We start from the raw sequence: 21,427 nt of genomic DNA, 5'->3' as shown, positions 1-21,427 counted from the left end.
GAGCTAAGCCTTCCATTGTTACTTGTTTAATTAGCAATCAGTAAACACAAGGGGGCTCGAATCACACTGAGAGTGAGCTTTTGCACAGTCTCTTTCAGCCACCCCAAAAAGTGACGATAACAGAATGTCAAACAGCTTAAAAGTTTGGCCTGACTTGCTGTACTCCAAAAATAGTGACTCCCTTTCTAACTGAAACTCCAACCCACGTGCTCCCAAATGGCATTTACTAAAACCCCAAGCAGAACTGTAATTTTGTTTTAGTATGCATCCCTCTTCCTGGCTACAGACCAGTGACTGCTTCCCAGAGGTGCAGATGCTCTTGTGGACATGGGTGCTCACTCACCTGCACATGGCACATGAGAAAAATATGAGCCCTGCAAACCTCATCCAGTGTTTGGCACATTCTCCAAAAAGCAAGTCCAAGGAGAAGATCTATTCCAGTCTTTGAACCTGATCTCCAAGAGGAAAACTGTCATGAGCCATTCACTCTGGAAAATCAAATCACTGGATTTCACTTTCCCATGCAGATCACCAAACACAGACCTGAGAGCACAGGGAAGTGAGGTTCAGATTCTTATGAGATATGGAGAGCCGAATTAGCAGCCCACCTGAACAGACCGAAATATATCCTGCTCCCCCCTTCCCTCCCTGGTCTTGCCTATCTAATGCTGCCTCTTTACATTTCTCTCCTCATGCTGATTTAATTCTCTAAAATGGTATTAGAAAAACCCAATAAATCACTGGACAGTTTTCCATGAGTTCAGAGAGCTGAATGGGCTCACAGAAGCATCTGGTGGCCACCACCATGGTAGAAGTCAGGTGAGACTGCATGGCCAGGGACTGGGAGAGCAACAGGAATTGAGGGTAAAGTGGCACCTCTTCATTTCAGCAGCTCAAGTCACTAGCTGCAGTCTCACATGCTTTGGCAGATTCCTTTAAAGATTTGGTTCAGAATTACAAGGGTATGTAGTGATAGGACAAGGGGTAATGGTTTTAAACTGAAAGAAGGTAGATTTAGATCAGATATTAGGAAAAAAGTCTTCACTGTGAGGATGGTGACGCACTGGAACAGGTTGCCCAGAACATGCTGGAGGTATCCAAGGCCAGGCTGGATGGGACTCTGAGCAACCTGGTCTAGTGGAAGATGTCCCTGCCCATGGCAGGGGGTTGGAACTAGATGATTTTCAAGATCCCTTCAAGCCCAAATCATTCTATGATTCTAAAACAAAATGTCAGGAACCAGATGGTCCTGTCCTAACTCTATGTGCTCTGTTCAAATATTGCAATACATATGCAAAGCAAAGCACTCTCTGCAATCCTTTACATGTCGGATTGCATTCAACATTTACTAACATGTACTTTTCACTTTTACAGCAACCTTCCATTTAGGGACAATGATCTTACCAGCAAGAGAAATTATTTAAACTTCACAGCATTCTCTCTACAACCAGAAACTATTACAAAGAGGAAACCGAGGCATGCCCTGGTTATGCGAGTTGCTTAAAGCTGCATATTAAATTGGTGCCTGAGCCTGAATAAAACAGGTGCTCATTCTGGTCCAATTATTCTTCATCCCTACTAGATGGGACTGGTAGTGACTGAAGTCACTAGTCTTCATCCCTGCTACCAGACTGCCTGCTTAGGAAGAAGTGAGGTATAGAAAGGCTTGCTGGTCTTCTGGGAATCAGCTCTAAACCCTCTTGCTGTGACTTAACAGAGCTCCTCTTGGGATGGGGATAATTACAGAGCACCCCAAAATGTGAGAGTTGGAAACATTTTTAAAGTGCTTATTCTCTTAGCAAACTGGAGTGGCATCTTCCTGACCCAAATCACTGCTCCTGTTTTCATTCTTCAATGTAAAGAAACCCATAAATAAGCGAAGGATTACAAAGAAATAAACATCTGGAAAATTTCAATTCAAAAATACTTATATTTGAAATGTTAAAACCATTTTGGAGCATGAGCAGCACTCATCTTTCAGAAGCAAGTTTTTTGTGTGAATCACCCTGCCCCAAGCATGCCTGGGAACCACTGCTGCCAGGACCCAGTGTCTGACCATAAGTTCTACTTCAGGTGTCAGACCTCCAAGAGGACATTTCTCTATGTATTTGCACTTCCAAAACAAAAAAAAAAAAGGAAACAAGAGAAGCCCATGCTTTGATTCAAATAAGCCAACTTCTTGCACTGCAAGCACCAACATGATTTCTTGCTTTCTGTCAACACTCCTTTTACCCTCAGAACGAAGCTACTTCTGGATGTTTAGCTGCCAAGAGACACCACTGCCCACAGCAGGGACTTGCACAGGCTCTGGGTGTCCCACAGGACCACCATGCTGGCTGTGCCGACTGCCCCGGGGTGCTCTGCCATCCGTGGGCAGGGACACTTGGGATGTGCCTCTCTGAGCACAACACATGGCCCTGCAGCCCTGCTGTGCGTGTGTCCCTGTGCTCCATGTCACGCTCCTCTCTCCCTTCAAGGCAAGGCTGACTGCCTTTAAAACAGAGGTCTCCAACCAGAAGGATCTACCCTCTCATCTGGCTCCTTGGCAGCTCTCCACCTTTCCAGCTGTCCAAAGGAGTTTAGCCATAGGGGCTGCTACTGGCTTCAGGAAAACAGGGAAAAAAAGTCAGTAGTAGAATATTAATACTTCATTTCTGCCCTGTTTGTGCTCGGTTTGTTTCTGAACCTGCTGCATTTTCTCCCAGTGAGATTCCAGCGTTTAACTGTGCAGGGAAAAAGGAATGAAAATTGCATTGACAATCAAATGCATAAAAGAAAGAAATGGCAGCTCTGAAATATTCACAACCAACACAATTTTGATTAAAGAAAGAACTCTGTTTTTAATAGGGTTTTTTTTTTTTTGATCATTAAAAAAGTTTAAACCTGCATAGCAATCATTTCAAAAATAATTATTTAATGTTCCATAATGAAACTGTACACGACCTAGTCTCAGCGACAGCAGCCTGCCGGCGGTTCGGCGCAGTCGGAGCCGCGGGCCCCGGCGCCGGGGCGCGGCTGGCGGGGTCGGGCGCTCGCTGTCGGTGGCACAGTCTGGCTCCCACACGGGCGAGGGCGGCTCGGCCCCCTCAGCAGCGTCCTCAGAGTCGTTCAATGTCTCGGTACTTCTTCCTCAGGATGGAGACCTGGTCTTTAAAGAGGACAGGGTCGAGCCTCATCTGCGAGTGGATCAGCGGCATATAGCCAAACCAGCTGGCAAAAGTGTTCATGCAGCTCTGCCGCTGGGCAAAGTGGTCGGGGTCGGCCCAGCGCGAGGCCCGGGATGTCTGTGAGGAGAGGAGAGCAGAGATCAGAGTTGGCCTTGGCACATAGGATGGAGGGAATGGCAGGAGCTGGCCCAGGTGAACACCATGGTGCCCAGCAGCACCAGGGCTCGGGGGCGCGTGGCTCTGCGGCAGCTGGATCCTGTTTGGGGAGCTCAAAGAGGGGGAAGAACACCCTGCCCACAGCAGATCCAGTGCTGCTGAGCTGGAAATCCCTGACCTCCCAAACACAGCAGAGGCAGTGTGGAAAGATGAGTTCAACCATGAGCCAGCCTGTGGAACACAACACCCACAGGCAGCCCTCCCAAATATTGCCAGCACTCTATTTCACCCTATCCCTCACTCTTTTTTTCTTCAAACCCTCCAGCTATTTCAGAGATACAGCAAGTTCTTAAAAACCACCAGGAAAAAAAAGAAGGCTACTGCTTTCCAGCAGAGGTGCACGCTCAAGCCCAGGCCAGTTGTTGCCCATGGTCTTCTACCATAGGAGGAAAACAATTTTTCAGGGTCAAACCTGAACTTTTGTAGTTCAGATCTGCAAAAATTTATGTGCAAGTAGTTTCAACCAGCTTGTAACTGAGTAGATGTCCTATGTGCTTGGCATTACTCATGCATGTAGGTGCCCTGCAGTGAAAAGCAAGGTGCTTCCAGCAATCCCACTGGACGAGTCCAGTGCTTCAGACAGCACTGTCCCACCTACACAAAAAATGAACTGGAGTCCCACACTACATCATATTAAACTCTGACCCAAGGAAAACACCGTGGTCTTTGCATACATGCAAAATATTCTGGCATGATTTTACTAAGTTCAGGGCAGCTGTAATCCCTGTGGAAGTCCATTAAAACTCAGCAGCACTGGGAAAAAAAGGCCCTAGCAGCTTTAAAGCTGCTATTGTTCTTTGTCTGTACCTAGACAACATTTATAAATGTAATAAAACTATTATGTTTATAAAAAAAAACCTATTAAAAAATATATTTAAGATGAAGTATGAATGTTGAGAATGTAGGGTTTTTTTGTGCCACTTCCCATGCAACTCTCTACAGCACTTATGTTTCTACTATACTTTAGAAACAAATATAAATTCATAGTCAAAGGATGTAAATTAAAACATGAAGAAACAGATAAAGTCTGGGACTTGCCAAATGACTGTGGTACCAGACTTGATCTTGGTCCAAGCCTGTCCAGTTTAGCTCAAGTGGTAGGTTATAATGTGCATTGATTACAGCCTCCTGATTATACAGAGCCACTGAAGAAGCCACTGAAAAGCTTGTTGCTGGAGGATTATAGCAGATATTTTGGCCATTAACACTGAATTTCCATATGACTATTCATCTCTGTCACAACACTGAGGTTATGTTAATTTTTTATTTGTCTTTCAAGAAATTATGAACATGGTCCATTACATTTCCCAAAGCTGCAGGAACAACTTGTCTTTAGGAGAGAGTTATAGTTCCTGGCTGACTCGAGTCACCCGTGCTGCAAGATGAAAAATGAATGCTCAGGCTTTGCCAAAAGCCAAAGCACAGCCTGTGGAGAGGTGAAGCTGAAACTGGAAGCAGTGGGTACTTTCTGGATGGCACCTTCTTGTTCACAGGAGGTCTCCTGGGCACCCAAAGGAATCAGAACTGCTGAATGCTACCAATGCTACCAATACCTCAGGTGCAAGCGCAGTGGCACAGAGATAATGGAGTTTACAAACTGGCATGGCAACTCCCCAGTCAAAGATCCAAGTCACGCTATCAGGAGAAAATGTGAGGGGAGAATCAAGGGCCCTTCTTTCACCTGCCCCCTAGTAATCATGGTACTGTTTGCATTGAGATCACAGACACCATGGCAGCACAGATGGGAGGCTGTTCAGGACCTGCAGGTTTTGCAGGACTTGCTATTCTCCTCATTGTTCTCTCACACAGGGTAGGACAAGTATCCCCACACTACCATGGATCCCTGTTACTAGAGGTACTTCTGCAATAACAAAAGGCTTATCCAGTAGCTGGAAGAGGACCTAAAGCAAGCACTTCATGGCTGCTAGTGAGTGATGGCATGACTGTGGGAGAAAATGTTCCCTGTGGGGAAAAAACACTTGCATATCACAAATTATCTGTTGTGACAGTTCAGTGGCAGTGCTTGAATCACACTATATAATTTAAAATAGCACAGGGACAGTCTGGTACATTATATTAATTGATAATAATAAAAAAATAGAAAATCTTTCTAGAATTTACTTATGCTTCTAGCATTCCATGACTAGGTCTTGGGTCTAGAATACTTAATTAGAAAATTAGAGTTTAACTGAAATTCAATCACCACAATCATGAGTTCCAGGAGTTTGGGGTCGCCATGAATAACACCATGTCAGAAAACTGAGAAGGGAAGCAGCATCCACAGTAGATGTGTGTTACTGTTTTTCCTTTTTCTTCATTATAACATACCTAAAGTCTGTTTACAGTTCTGCTAAACTAAAAACTGAAAAAAATATTTGACAGAATTGTATCACTCTTTATGCCTAACCTAGAAGTGAACCTGTTACATTATCAATACCTCCCGACTGCTAAAACATGCTGTGCTTACATACCTGTCCCATCATGGTCTCCTTATACTGTTTTTTCTGTGTTACTTTGATTGGAGGCAATTTTGTCACAGCTGACACCAAAAAATTCATTAGAATGTCCTCACAATTGGCCAGTTGGTCCACCATGTTCTTTAGGCTGGCAGGCAGGTAATGAGTGTACAGGTAGTGATAATATCTGAAAACCAACAGCAGTGTTATTAATACAAGTCACTGGGCTTTCAGGTATCCAGGACATTTCTATCTCAATTAAGACCCAAGTTTTGTACTCAACTCCCAGTATAGCACTTCCTTTCTTTGGTCTCACCCTCCAACAAGAAGGAAAACCAAATCAGTTTCTCATCAAGACAGTAAACAATGCTAAAGGAGAAAGAGAACATATGCTTCTTTTGCAACCAGGCTGAAAGAAACAAAGTGGGCCTAAGTATCAAGATAATGGATAAGTAGGAAGGAGCCCCACAGTGCTACAATGCAATAACAGAACACTGATGAATTTATCATCCGTATTTTCTTTCCAAACTGTTCAGTTGGAAAGAACTCTTATTAAAACTGCCCTACTACCATTCTTAATGTTGAAATTATTCTCCTTTGGGTCTGTATCGTCCCCTGTGGGCTGTCTTCTCCTTTGTGGGGGTGTGGATTACAGACTCCAGAATTTTCTTTTTCTTTAAATGTAGAGAGGACTTTGGTCTGCTGAAGTTCTAACAACATAGGTTTTCTCCAACATGCTGCAATATGCTGAGCCGCCACATGCCCATTGTACTACATTTCTAGAGTAGCCACAAGACTTTGCAGTCTGCAGCTGTCAGCCAACACATACCCAGAGCTGGTCTGGAAGTAACCTCCTTTCTGCTATGCTACAGGCCATTCAGCCAAGCAGCTTAATGAATTCAGGAGCTCTTTGAAGTGTGTAATTCCTGATGTTAAAAAGAGCAGTCCGACTGCCTCAAAACACAAGTGACTTCAAAGAGACCCAACAAGTGCAATAATGATTACCAGATCCCAAGAGCTAAACCAAGAACTTAAATTATTACCCCATAAAAAGTAGACCCACTTACTATCTTTCCATTTTTTTCCCCTCCCCGGAAGAACGTTCTTCACACCCCACCCCCACTCCCTCTTTACTATTTTATTTCATACAGAAGAAGGATAGCAGATGCTCTGGATTCTTACTTGTGGTAAATAGCAGCTCCTGTCAATACCATGGAATAGTCATTAGTCCATTTGGAGGTATACCCCCACCTTTCCTTAGTGTTGTCCCAGAAGTGACTGCGTGCAGGATACCCTACAATCCTCTCTGGAAAGCTCTGCCAAACTGTAAAGGCAAAATCCACCTGTGGACAAAGGTACAGGCCAAATGAATACCAAAACTGTTTCAACAAATGTCAACAAAACAAAATACTGCCTTGCCACTAATTCGCGATTCAAAATCTTGGAACTGTTGCAAAACAGTAATTCTGTGTATTCATAAGTAAATTAAACTGACTGCTTGACATTTTGCCCTATAATTATGCACATTTTAATGGTTCCTGTTAAAGGGAGTCTAGAGCATCACAGCATTACATTAACATTTTCAAGCTTGCCCTTTACATATCAAACCTTTTCAAGTTACAGAAAGAAAGGGTGTAGGTGCATGTATTTATACCTCGGTGCAACACCAAGGAGTAATAGCTATGTGGTAAACTGAAATTTCTACACATCTTTATGCATTGCACCTACCATTTTATCACTGTTAACAAAGAGTTTGGACAATCAGGAAAATCAACACTTTAAATGGTAAAGGTAGCTCAGTGAGAATAAAACAGACAGTCAGTGTGGAGTCCTTTTATATTTTCCAACTGTTTTGAGCCTTCTGAAGACCATGTCAGTCATACTTTCAAGACTGTCAATATGACCAAAAAGGTTCACCATATAGCTTAATAAAGAGGAAAATAAAATTCCCATTTAGTTAAATGGCATAAGGAACCTGAACTTTAAGAAAAATGCTTTATATTGTATGATTGACAAGAGCATGTCAAATACTGCCAATGGCATTTTTTTATTTTATTGTCTTGCTGTAACTATTTTAATAACTCAAATCTCTGAGAATTGAGAAGTGACAGGACTCAATTGCTACCCCATGATCCTACTGAACAAAATCTAGTGATACCAGGAAAGGGATGATTGGGGTAGTTTGCAAAAGCATTACATTTGAGAAGAGTTTGCTAAAAATACATATGGGAAAGATTTTATCAATGGTTGGCAGTCTTTCCCCTTCAACTTGGCTTTTGGAGCTCAAGCTAGGCTGAAACTTTATTAGAGTTATACACAATTCTAATTGTCCTAGTCAAACTCAAAAAAAAGAGGGCTTTGTTTCTGCACTGCACATTAGGCTCCCCTCAGTACCAGAGGGACCTAAAACTTTGCCCAAAAATGTTTGAAAAGCCTTCCAAGAACGCAGTCAAAGTTAAGGGTGTAGAGGTTAGATAAAGAATAGCTGCTCTGAGAACAGTCACATTTTGTGTTGATTACTGTCAGACTTCACACATTTACAAGTGTTTTTATGAAACAGAAGAGTTGCACATGGGTTGAAATACAAAGTTAGGGCCTGGTTATTTTCTTTTAAGTTGTTTCAAGGAATCTGAGGCTAACCAGAAAGACAATGTGCACAAACCAGTTACCGTTGTGATAGTTCTGATCTCATCCAAATCAATACCACATGAAAGAACTGAAGGGTTTCTTTCCCCTATAAAGGCCTTTCCCATAAAACGTGACATCTGTTTTCTTTAGAGAAGTCTGAGGATCTCAAACTTAAATAAATAATAAAATTGCTGCACCCAGTGCCCTCTCTTGTGATTTCAACTATCTGCCCTTGCACTAAGGAGATGTGCTAAAGCAACCACCTAAAACTCCCTTTATTAAAAAAGCCCCTCAAGTCTCATCCTAAGTAATTTCCAGCAGCACTACCACTCTCAGCTGATCACCAGGAAAATCCAACCAAGCTGGCAGTCTATTAAACCTCTGGATCATGACCCACACTGATTTCTAATGACTTCCCATGCACACACCCCTCTGTGGTGGGAGTGGAACAGCTCCTCTCACAGAACAATTGCACACCATTCTGCTGAGAATGGAAAACCTTTACTACACTGGGGAGTAGTACTCAATGGGAATGTGATTGTCTTTGACCATGTTTCTAAATTGCCTTTTCTGGGCCTTGTAGCTGTGCCACCACAACCCTCCATGAGCAGCTAAGTTTCAAAATGTCACATCACATTTGTGCAAGCTGTACCGTGGGGGAAGTGAAGCAATAAAGAGGTCCCCCAGCTCTTCATGGAGAGACACCAAACAGAGCTGCTGGTGCTGGCACCCTGGCAGAGATGCTGGAGCTGCAAGGTGGGTTCTAGCAGGAGCTGGCCAGCTGGTTCTATCTGCAGCACAAGGACCAGGGGGCTCGTAAAGCAAATACCCACTGTGCAAATACACAGCATCAGCTGCAAGTTGCTCACAGGAGCAACAAAGAAAACAAAACAAAGCAACAAAGCCACAAAGAAAAGTATAGGTTGTCTCACACAACAACAAGTATTTGTGCTTCAAAATGTTTAGGGTAAAACATGGCCAAGTTGAATGAGAAACACTATTTATTTCATATGTGTTCCAGAAGCCTGTATGACTCTGAAGTTTGGAGGATGACTAAATACCATTTAGAACCTTAAATCCTCATGGAATCCACAGGCTGGATTGCTGTAAATACCCCGTTGGTGCAATGAAGTCCCTTAGAGGTATTACCATGATCCCCAGGGCAGCTGAGGTGGGACCCTTCATTCTGAGCAACAACCTGCTTATGAAGTACAGCCCAAGGAGAAATGCCTTTTATTGCTTTGGGGTTTCTTTGGGCTGTGCAGGGCTTCGCACACAAGTGCTTTGGCAGTACCCATATTCTTCCTCATCTAGCAGAAACTACCAAGGTGTAGCATTGGTATCAAACAGGCTCAATGTCAACTATTTATTTCATTTTTGAAGTGAAAGAGGGCTATGAAGGCTGTTTCTTGAGCAGTCTAACCACAGCACAACATCTGTACAAGGGAGAAGAGCAGTTGCAATCTCATCCATTTAGAACAAATTCAGTGACATCTTAGGGTATATAGCAGTGACTGAAGACTAATGTTACACACTTCTTCACTGACATATAAGTAGTGGCAGCATCAGTGAAAGATCCCCATCACTGACAGAAATGCATTTTTATCAAGGTGAAGTAGGGAGAGCAGAATGACCATGAACATGGAGGGAAAAAAAGGGAAAACAAAAGAAAATCGAGTTTCTCAAGCTATTCCCTGGCCATCATTAATAATGTATTTCCCAAATATTGCACTCTATATAAACTGTCATCGGTTTCCCTTGTGGTTCTCAGGAAGAGGTTCTAGAAATCAATACTCATCCCAGTTGTAAAAATTGGTTTTCTACAGTATTTTTCTTTTCTTAGTGCTATCTTGCTCTTGGCACAGACACCCGAGCACCTAAACTAGCAAAGATCTACAATTTTATGGGCTGACACAATAGGGAAAGAGCATTTCTCAGTGAAATCCTGCACTAGGGTGGCAGTGCTGTCTTTTGGAGTGATAGCAGTCCCCCTGTGCTGACAAGCCTTCCTTCTCCACCTACACCCTCCTGATAACGTGGGGGGGAAGCTGCCCCAATCAGAAAAGTGAGAGCAGAATATTAAAGCTGACTGCTCTTGGCAGCCTACACCCGCCTGCAGCTATGTTACTAAAATAATAAAGAACGGAAGAACCATATGCTAATGATGAGCCAATTAACCAGGGCGAAAAGCTCCTCTGATGGCAGGCAGTGGCAGGGTTGCTGAAACAAGCGCAACACGTTAAATCTGAGGAGTGTAGCAGGAAATCTTGTAACATTTGCTCACTGGCAAAGCCAAGTGAAGAGCATATCTGCTGTGCTCAGGCTGAGCCCAGGAGCCAAGCAGACTCCCAAGACAACAGAGACCCTTACCTCAGTGGTTGAAAGCACGGTGTCCTCATCCAGGCTTAGCACTGCATCTGTCACTATGTTGTCGTAGGGTAGGAAGCGACTGCTCATAACCTGTGGGTATCCAAGGCAGGAAGGGGAGGAAATAAAAATCACTTGAAGGGCTCATTTCCAAGGCAAATACTTAATTTCATTCCTCACTCTTATTTCCTCATGTCTGAGGTACACGACATATTTCTGTCTGATGGAAAGGACCCTTCAGCTCAAAAGTGAAGGAGTGTCATTTTTGTCACCCCAGCAGTCAGCCTACACCTTCTATCTGAGAGTAATTTCTGAACAGACCTCCCTCTTTGCAACAGGCTGCTTTCCTTTAGTGACAAACAGCATAGGTCTGTACTGATAATTAGAAGTACCCACAGCTTCTTTGTGGAGGACATTTTCCCTGGTGGCTATGACTGTCCCTTTGCTCTCCTACAGGGTGTGAGGATCAAAGGTAATGAATGCTGAGAAGGACTTTTCAGCCTTCATAAGCTTACACAGCTGGGAAACCAAGCAGCCCAGGATGTGTGTGAAGGATGTAATACTACCAGGATGGTGCAACATTCTCCATCAGAAAAGGAGAATATGCTGAAGAACCCAAACTGAACTTTATCTGAGTGAAGAATTATACAGACATGGTAGCATTTTAAAAAGTCACATTCTTAAATGGCCTTCCAGTACCTGAAGGGAGCCTGAAAGAAAGATGGAGAGAGACATTTTATAAGAGCATGCAGTGACAGGACAAGGGGAAACAGATTTAAACTGACAGAGAGTAGGTTTAGATTAGGAATTAGAAAAAACTTCTTCACTGTGAGGATGGTGAGGCACTGTAACACTGCCCAGAGGAACTGTGGATGCTCCATCCCTGGGAGTGTTCAAGGCCAGGCTGCACAGGGCTCTGAGCACCCTCATCTACTTGATGGGAGGTTTCTTGGTCCATGGAAGGGGGGTCAGCACTAGATAGTCTTTAAGGTCCCTTCCAACTCAAACTATTCTATATATATAAAAAACCTATATACAGAATAAGCTTTTTAAAGATATAGCAGGAGAGTCCTCAGAGTAATAGGAAATAGATGGGAAAGCTGGATCAAAAAGATAACAGCAAGAAATGAAAATCCATATGGTTTCTTTATCAGACTGTAAAGCACTTTTTGAGAACTGATGAAGAATAGCAAGGACACAACATAGTTTGTTTCCCTCATTTGCTATGAAAAATAGCCTGGTTAGTTACTAGACTTCTTTACCCATTTACTATGCCAAGAAAACACTTCAGAAGTCAAGCTCAGTAAGAGGAATCCACTGTATGGAAACAGGGACAAGAAGTTTTATACAACTCTCCTAATTGACATGGTGAGTTCTACATCCTCTGCAACCTGTTGGGAACAAGTCTTAGGAATCTGCCTTGATTCAGAGAAAGATCTATCTACATAATCAGGATGTTCACAGCATCTGTCTGGAGAGTACCCCCTCATCACTATGATGGCCTTGGTCTGGGGAGGCAGGGTTCTGATGAAGAGGTGATCTGCCTGGGGCTGAGGGTTTTTGCTTTGCTTACACTCAGATGAAGCAGAGCACGCAGCCAGCAGGAGACCCATGTTCTCATCCCTAATCTTTTAAAGACTGTGCAAAATTTTCAAATAGTACAACAGTCAGAACTTGCCATGTATTTTTTTTTTTTATAACTAAAGTACCATTTTGTAAAATGTGTGTTATAATATTTGATTTCAAGGGAAGGGTAAAGGTTTGGTAAAGGCAGACCACTGTGATCAGCAGCATGGAGTACTGGTGCATGCCAGCAGGCCTTGGCCAAGTTTGGAGATGAAAAGCAGTCCCTTTGTGCAACCTTTGAACTGTGCTGCTCTGGCTTTGCAAGCTTGGTCCAAAAAAACAGCTTTCCACACAAGAAAGACATTTGGCATAGGCTGGGATATTAGAGGGAAGAGACTGTCCACTATAAACACACCTTTGTGTACTCAGGAGACTCATTTGTAATCTAAACAGTGCCTGGGGCCAATTTCTACAAACACTATAAAAGTGGTCAGAGATTTCTCCTCTATCTCACCTCTGCTAGTTTTACAAAAAGAAACTAAAAACACCCAGAATGCTCAAAAGGGTCAGAAATCTCTACCTTTTTTGGCCCTGCAGCAATTCTCCTGATACTGTTTACATGGCTTGCTAAGGCCAGAGCCTTTAGCTGCCAGCCTTGCAGGGCTCTCTGTCCCTTGTTAAGGTGACAAGGAGAAAAGACCAAAGAGAAGATTACAAATTCAAAATAGTATTGTACAAGCAAAGCAACTAAAATTCCCTTTGACAATGCAGAGCTCTGGAGCCATCTGAGAGAGACTGCAGAGAGGTCCAGCTCAAATCTGTTTCAGATTCTAGAAGCAAAAAGTCTTGCTTCTCTCAGGTCTTCATTTGAAAAGGAATCATCTACTTCAGTATGAATTTAAAAAATATCCTTTCTCATCTAATGGCATCTATTTTGACTTTGTGAAAGTACAAACAAAAATGTATTGCACAGCAAGATATGGCATGGCAATTTTTGCTCCCACGAGTGTCCCATGTCCCTTCCTTTTTTTTGATGGCCATAAAAGAAGATACTTTTCAAAGGCAAGTTCTCATTTTTAACTCTGCTTTTGAATCCACAGCTGACCCCCAAGTCTTGCATGTGACTTCTCAGACTCAGTGAGTGCAGCTGCATCACTACTTTCATGTAGTGAAATCTCCAACGACGGGTCAGCACTATCGACTGACAGGGTCACATTTCAAAACTGGGTTCCACCTGTGAATCTCAGATTCAAGGCATTAATTGCCATGCTGATGATTTCTGAGTGCACAGGGCCCATGCATGAAACACAAATCTGCAACTAAGCTGGTACAAAAGGCCAAGGAATAGAAGGGAGCTGTCATTTTGTTGGGAACTACAAAGCTTTCACCAAAGCTGCTGGAAAAATAAATTCCCATCCTGCCAGAGAATCCAGGCAACCTTTTACTGTGCTTCTCTCCACCTACCTTGCTTTCTCCTTCAATGACTATGACAGGCACAGAAGTGGCAGGCCAGCGGTGTTTGGCTGGGAGGGGTTTATCACAATTCCATAAAACAATAATCTGAAAGAGAATATTGGACAATTGGCAATGCTGTCCATATTCTAAAGTCTCAGATTTCCAAACAGACATATTAAATTCAAATTAGGAGTTCCAAAATCAAGACCAATTAAACAAATCTGCATAAAAATAACACTTTCTACATTGATTTCACCCAAGCTAACTACTTACAATATATATCCTCTCAGGCAAATATAGGTTGGATAGAAACTTGGGAAGTCTCTATTTCAGACACATGATACAGATGTGACTGGTTTACTGTCGCTCTCATTAAAGGCAAAACTGCTTGTGACACTCCACTACAAGAGGGTGCTCCTACTGAACTCCCCAGGTTTTTTTTTAGAGAAGCCAAAATCTTGGCACTGATGAGATTAGAAGTCACAGTGGGAGGAAGGAAGATCATGTAATGGCTTTTGAGGCATAGACATCCTTGTGCAGTTTGCAGCACACACAACGCCGATCTTTAAAGTGCACTCATTATTTTACCTGTCTCATGTAACAATGGGTTTAATTACTATCTCTATTCCACTCCCATTATACTCAGAATTTTTATTTCCCATGCATGTAGGTCATAGACAGTAGAAATCTCAGAGGGAAGAAACATCAGAATTGAAACAGGGGGTTGAAACAGGGCTGAGTCACTAGGCTCTGCATTCCTGGCAGAATGGCTTGTCTCTGCTGTGACTGACAGCCAAACAGTGCTGCTTACCTGTGCACAGTACTGGGACTTGGCTACAGCAACCAGGAGTTTCAGCACAGGCTGAGACTGGGAAACCAGGGGAGTTACTGCGTGGATAACGGCAGTGAATGTGGAAAGAGGCTTCAGACCTGAAGTGAAGAGAGACGTGTTCAGTAAGACAAAATCGCCCCAGTTACTACAGATTAAAGGACTTTGGGGATGGAAAAAACAATCTGCACTTAATGCAAACCTTGCCAGGTTTTTTTAGGTCATCTCCCTTCCTCTCAGATACCAGATGCTTCAGAGATCACACTTCCCTTTAACTCCCACTCTGTGCCTTTAACTTCCCCTCTGAAATGCTGGACTCCAAGACAATTATTTCCTTTTCTTACTCACTGTTTCCACAGATGTCCTGTAATCTCTTTCTTTCATCCAGTTTGTCCCACAATATTGACATCTAGTTTGTTCAGCCAAATGTCTTTCTTGACACAGGCTATGTTTTGCTGCCTGGCTCTGGATGCTTGATGTTTTTTACAGATTATCTCCACAAATTCCAGAAGCTTATTCATTTTCCTCAGTTCAATTACAGCCTCTGTCAGATTTTTGCTCTTTCTGGGTTGATTCCTATCCACATGCATCTGCAATTACATCCTGAGCTGATAATTCTGCTTGTATCCTTGCCTTCCATTTCTAAATTTTCATCTTGTTGTGATTTCTTTTTTTTTGCCTGGAATAACACATCCTACTGGCACCTACCCTTCATTACTGCTCTCAATTTCATCTAAATTCATCAGTGTGGGGTCATAGTAGTTTTTCATCAGAATTACCACAAAAACCTTCTTCTCCCTTTTTTAACACAGTAACTGTCAATTTTTAGCAGGTGAGCAGTACAGATCCACACAAGTGGGATGGCAGAGGCTGAGCCAAAAGTAGCAGCAGTCTGGTAAGCAGGATCCTTGCCTGGAGGCACATTTGCCTGCAGAACTCATTGTTCAAGCTCTGTTTCAGGAAAAAGCCATGAACCTAAGCCCTATTCAGTCCTTCTAGTGGGATCCATATGAAGACACATACTATGCAGAGTAAATCCATACCAAGTGTGCACTCCAATAAAAAGTGTCATGGGTAAATTACCACTTTTCCAATTTGTCAAGCACAAACAAAGGAAAAAGCTATTCCTCTTACGTCCCCTCAGGCCATGAATGGGTCAGCAACTCAGGCATTAATTACCAGCAAATAAAAAGTATGAAGGAACATAGATTTTCTTTTTAAAACAATCTTTGCAAGCAAGAGGCACATGATGCATGTTGATGAGTCAGAGATGTTACAGTCTACAGTGGGCAGTAAAGATTGAGACAGGATAAATTAAAGGCATCATTAACTAGAAATGAATGGTAAGTCACTTGGCACATGCTACTCAAAGATGAAATCCGATATTCCACTAGAAATTCCAGATGCTACTACATTATAGCAAGGATTCACTCACCAAGATTAGCATAGTAGTAAGGAAAATCTCCCAGATATGAGGAATATTGTGGCAGTACAAATAACCCTCCAGGATGTTTGTTCCATATTAAGCTGTTACGTGATATGTGCTTAAATATTCTGTCCTGAATAATCTAGAAAACAAGAGAAGAAATTATTTTTAAATAGACTTTTTAAATAGATTTTTAAGTGACTACTATAGTCACTACTAGAAGCTTCAGGGACTCCAGCTGACTGGAATCATCACCCATTTTGCAAAAAGCTGAGGCACACAAATGAGTAGACACTCCTCCTTGATCTCTCTTAAAAGGACTCAGAACCTGCACACTCTGACACCACTTCAGCGCTTAGGCTTTGTGCCATAGGTTTCAGAGTACCTCATTAGTCTCTCTGGACATGGGGACCATACAATTTATTACATTTCATATTTCAAGTCAAATATTTTGTCTATTGAGTATCTTAGCAGTTGTAAGCCTGATTAGTTCACTGTCAGCTTTACTACCCAGAACTCACAGAAGATAATTATTTGAAGATGGCATTAAAAAGCTAGGTAGTATTAGGAGATAATGAGAGTATTCAAAACCAAAAAGACTTTCAGCAAATCAGGCTGCACTAATTATTAATTTTTTCCTAATTATAAAGGGATATTAGCATTCAGCTACATCACTGATTCTATGTCTCAGTTCTATAACAGTTCCTTGTTGGATGAAACAGATGATCATTTTTCAACTGCTGTCTGACTCTGTAGGGAGCCAAAACCAGAGATTCCTAGATTTTTAAGGTCAGAACAGATTGCTAGGTCATCTACTTCATCATCTATTGTACCATTAAAAAAAAAAAAAAAAGTTACCAGGCTGCACAATTACTATGCATTTATGAAATTACAGTTGCTTCACACTGGATGCCTGATTGCAGGAACAAGAGTGGTTCTTACACTGATGGGAAATTCTTTAAACTTCCAGCAAAGGCGTAACAAGATTCAGTGGTGGCAATCTCTAATGGGACAAATTCAGCCTCCAAAGAAGATGCAACTTTCTAAGCACAATACACTCTTGAGCCACACATTTTTACAGATTTGCCTTCCCTTGGAGCATTAGAAGTTAGCAGGTCTGGAGATGGAATGCTGCCAAGGGCCAGTGGGTGGTGAAGGATGAATTTTCCCCCAATTTGGCTAAGCAGGAATGCCTTGCCTTCTTCTGCAGCTCATCTTCTGATAATTCCAAGAAGTTTTTCCTGTCACTGGCAGTTTATGCACTGCACAGAGCTTGAGTGCCAAGAACATGTTGGTTGTTCTAGCCCAGTGTCTCTGGCCTTAACATACATGCACATGGGTGAAACTTCCTAACTTCATGTCTCTGAAGCTGGACTGAAGTGTAGAAAAAACAAAAAACAAGCAAAGAAGACCCACCACAAGAAGAAAAAAAGCAGCTGCTGCAGTCTAAACAAGCTAAAATCTCTGTAAGATGCTCAGTTCAGGGACATTTGGTCAATACATGAATAAGTATTGCCACAAGCAGGGGTTTTCCTGGAATTTTTGATTGCCATGACAAGAAAAGATTAAAACACCAGTTACATTGTGTTAGACAATCCACTGCTGGTGGCAATACATGTACTGCTAAACTGGGGCAGATGTTAAATGCATGCTTTTCTGAATTTTGCCTACAGCCAATTACCATAGCTAATATGCAGTAATTCACTCACATGAGTAAGTTAACTTTTATTTTTTTTAATAGCAGACTTAGGACTGTAATGCCATCACTGACAAGAATTTATCTGAATCTTTCTAGTTGAAAAGTTATATGTATCAGTTGTCAGATCTCCCACACGGCAGTGGGGACAGGAAAAAACAGACAATGACTGCTGTTTACCCAGCTGCAAGTTATGCCACTAAACAAGAGAAAACCTGGAAAGTATTTATTTTTGAGTGCTTACCACAAAGCATAAATACTACAGCTCCTCCCTCTTGCTTTCTCAGAACTGGGGCACAATTGGATAAAGTAGCAGTCTGTAAATTTACAGGGCCAGGAGGTTTACACAGGCGGTGGAGTTTTCTGGGGCACTGGTAGCCAACAAGGCTGCAGGGGAAACACACGGCTTGTGTTCAACGTGCCTCAGTGCTGAGGACATCCCTCTTTCTATCCCCAGTGCCACCGCAGCACAGGCTGCCTTGGGAGCACGTCAGCCACGCAAACCTCACTGGCGTGCTTCTGCATCCTCCTGGGGAGCTGCTGAGGTAGCTCACCAGTAGTAGTCAAAAAATGGATCACTAATTTATCACTCTCCTGGGCCTACATAAGAAACCTAGCTCTCCGTCAGGATAGAGCAGGAAACTTGGCAGAAAGAGAACTAAAAAGTATAAAAAAAGATAACATGGAGGACACCAAGGAATTAAAATGCAGAGTGTATGGTGTTGCACATTTTGCAGAGACAGCATCTACCTTGTCTCTCCAATGATGAGGCATGACAGGAAGTTTAATAAGAGAAGAAAGCGGTTAGGATCTCTGGCAAGATCTCCTTTTTCTTTTTGGAATGCATTAATAGTCCAATATTTTTGTCTCCATCATCCTCACATTTCAAAAAGTTCACATATTGCCTTAATCATTGATGCTTCTCAACAGGCCCTAGCCAAGCATCCAGCACTTGTCTGTACTTCGTGCTGTCCTTCTCCCCTCCTCTTCCTGAGTGGAGGGCTGGGCATGCCATGCAGGGATGTTTTAGGTTTGCTTCAAGAGAAGACGAAGCTGCAGAAGGTCAGAGCAGACATCTGATGGTGCCTGCAGCAGCCCCCTGCTACACTGCCAGGGCTCTCACTCACCAGCCTGCTGCAGGCACTCGTGAGCATCATTGCCTGAGCCACTCCTTGGCCGAGGCACTGGGCAGCTCCTCCGTGCCTGCCACAGAGGGCTGCTGGCCAAATGATTCCAACTCTTATTCTGGACTACGAGCTGTTGGCTTAGGCCACTGTGCTCGGAGTAAAGTCCATTTTCTTCATAGTGGCTGCTACGGAGCTGTGGTTTGGATTTGTGCTAAACACAGGGTTGACACTCTAGAGATGTTTTTGTTATTGCTGAGCAGGGCTTGCACAGAGCCACGGCCTTTTCTGTCGTTCATATGGCCATGGTGGGGAGGAAATTGGGGGTGTCTGGGAGGAGGTACAGGCAGGACAGGTGACCCAAACTGGCCTAAGGGAAATTCCAGACCATATGACATCATGCTCAGGATATAAAGGGCGGGGGAAGAAGAAGGAAGACATTTGGAGTGATGGTGTTTGTTTTCTCAAGCTACTGTTACATGTGATGGGACCCTGCTCTCCTGGAGATGGCTGAACACCTGTGAGAAGAAGTATGCCTGTGAGAAGCTGTGAATTAATTCCTTGTTTTGCTTCGCTTTTTTTTGTAGCTTTTGCTTTCCCTATTAAACTGTACTTATTTCAACCCATGAGTTTTCTGGCTTTTACCTTTCCAGCTCTCTCCCTGACCCCACTGGTGAGGGAGCAGCTGCTTGGGACTTGGCTGATGGCTGAGGTCAAACCACAACAGCCACCCAATGCTGTGAAATGATCAAGGAAATTAAAATGTGATTTAAAGTTTCCAGAGGTGTGCAGAATAAAGGGCTGTGATGTCCTTGCAGACATCTGATTTGGTGAAGACTTTTGCTGTGCTGATATCCTCAGACAGGGACATACACTGCCACTGCAGTTAGTGGGCAAGTGATTATTTTGATGATATCTAGAGTCATCAGAGCACTCTGACACAACAGTATTACAACAGAAGATGGATCACATCCACAAAAAAAAAAAAAAATCCTGCTAGGAATTTACTTTCAGACATTAGATTTTAAGAGGAGGATATACTGCTTGCAGGTTTCAGACAACAAAAGTCACTCTCAACTTTTTTAATCCTTTCCTATGGAAAGTTAACTTGAGTCTTAGGCAAGTTGAAATGTGAAATGAGTGAAAAGAGTCTCTCTTAGCTATCTCAAAAAATTGAGAGTCCTGAATTAAAAAACAACAAAAAAATTTCAAACCAAAATCAGCTTCCCAAACAAATGAAAAAACACTGACTATAACTTTAACACCAGGCTTACATTAATTGATTTCATTAAACTAAATCTTCTGGGAAGACTTTTGTCTTCACTTTGTTTTTTCTGCTCTGAGCAGAAACTCTAGCTTGCCGGTTACCCATTTGCTTCAGCTTTAGAGGTTTTGCTGACCCTTGGGCTCCTGAAACTGCATGGGTCAATGTGTCCCAAAGCAGCACTAGAGATACATGTGTGAGCACTGGAGCTTGATGTGGTGGACACCAAGGCTGTGGGAGCTGCAGGTTATGTGCCCTGGTGTGGGAGTCCAGCCCCAGCACAGGTAGGAGAGGGAAGAGCCATGTGCCCCTGACCTTTTAGCAACCCCTGACAATAACAGAGCACATGCAGAGAAGGCAGATGATGCTTGAGGCACCTGATGTTCCCTGGGAGCACTTCTGTAAGGGTTAATCCAACTGAGCAATGGCACATAGTCTCCCACCTTTGTGAGGCTGATCCTAGTGCAGGCAGTGGTAATAATGATCACTACCTCATCAGTGCTTATGAGGAGTTTAGGATGAAGAGTGGTTCCCAAGGTGGGGGATGAAGGCCTTGGGAGTAAGCCCAGGCAGCACAGATGAAGACATGCTCTTCTGAGGGCAATGGGAGCATTGTGAGGATAGCTATGCCACGGGCTCTGCAAATGTTCCCTGGCTGGTTTTCTTCACTGGCATGGAAAAACCTAAGGGACTGCCTTGCAGCAGCTGGAGCTTGATCAACCATGGGCACTCATTTGCAGTTTTCAGGGGGAAGCAGGCAGAGCAGGAAACGTGGAGCATTAACAACTGCACATTACAACTGTGCACAAAGACAGGTGCACTTGCAGAAGCATTAGCATAAGACGAATGCATTTGCACCTACAAATGAGCCTCTTTCAGTGGTACAAATGTGTCAAAAATTTATGTGAAAAATTGTAAAAAAAAAAAGCAACCTGCTTTTGAAATTGCAGCCTGGGCCCTACTTCTGAAGAGCCTTTCATCTTTCCTGTGTCTCTGAATTCAGAAAGGATTCTCTCCACATTTGAGATCATCTGTCTCCCCTTTTAATAACAGTCTAATAATGATTATCTATTAATAATTTATAAGAATGATCAGGCCTTTCCCTTCTCCTGTGTGTGAAGATAAGGCATAGCATTTACAAGTTCCCCCTTTTCCTTGAGCCAGATCAATAGCCCCATCACAAGGCATCAGGATGTGAAGCAATGGTCAAGGAGGAGCTCTACAGTAGCATTT

General features: G+C 42.9%; 1 protein-coding gene across 1 annotated transcript in view; it reads right to left on the bottom strand.

The window, feature by feature from the left end:
- Positions 1-2,814: 2,814 nt before the first annotated feature.
- EXT1 (exostosin glycosyltransferase 1) overlaps positions 2,815-21,427 on the bottom strand; it is a 176,131-nt gene continuing 157,518 nt past the window's right edge. The window contains exons 5-11 of the mRNA XM_023921407.2: positions 16,120-16,252; positions 14,667-14,785; positions 13,865-13,960; positions 10,838-10,927; positions 7,022-7,182; positions 5,855-6,026; positions 2,815-3,284 (exon numbers count right to left, since the gene is read on the bottom strand). Of these exons, the coding sequence (XP_023777175.2) occupies positions 3,099-3,284; positions 5,855-6,026; positions 7,022-7,182; positions 10,838-10,927; positions 13,865-13,960; positions 14,667-14,785; positions 16,120-16,252 (957 nt within the window). The 3' untranslated portion in view covers positions 2,815-3,098. The remainder of the gene's footprint in view (positions 3,285-5,854; positions 6,027-7,021; positions 7,183-10,837; positions 10,928-13,864; positions 13,961-14,666; positions 14,786-16,119; positions 16,253-21,427) is intronic.

The sequence above is a fragment of the Cyanistes caeruleus genome, chromosome 1 (assembly GCF_971803275.1).
Source record: "Cyanistes caeruleus chromosome 1, bCyaCae1.hap1.1, whole genome shotgun sequence".
Taxonomy (NCBI): domain Eukaryota; kingdom Metazoa; phylum Chordata; class Aves; order Passeriformes; family Paridae; genus Cyanistes; species Cyanistes caeruleus.
Note: the sequence above shows the minus strand (reverse complement) of the source record. Positions and strands in the feature narration are given on the sequence as shown.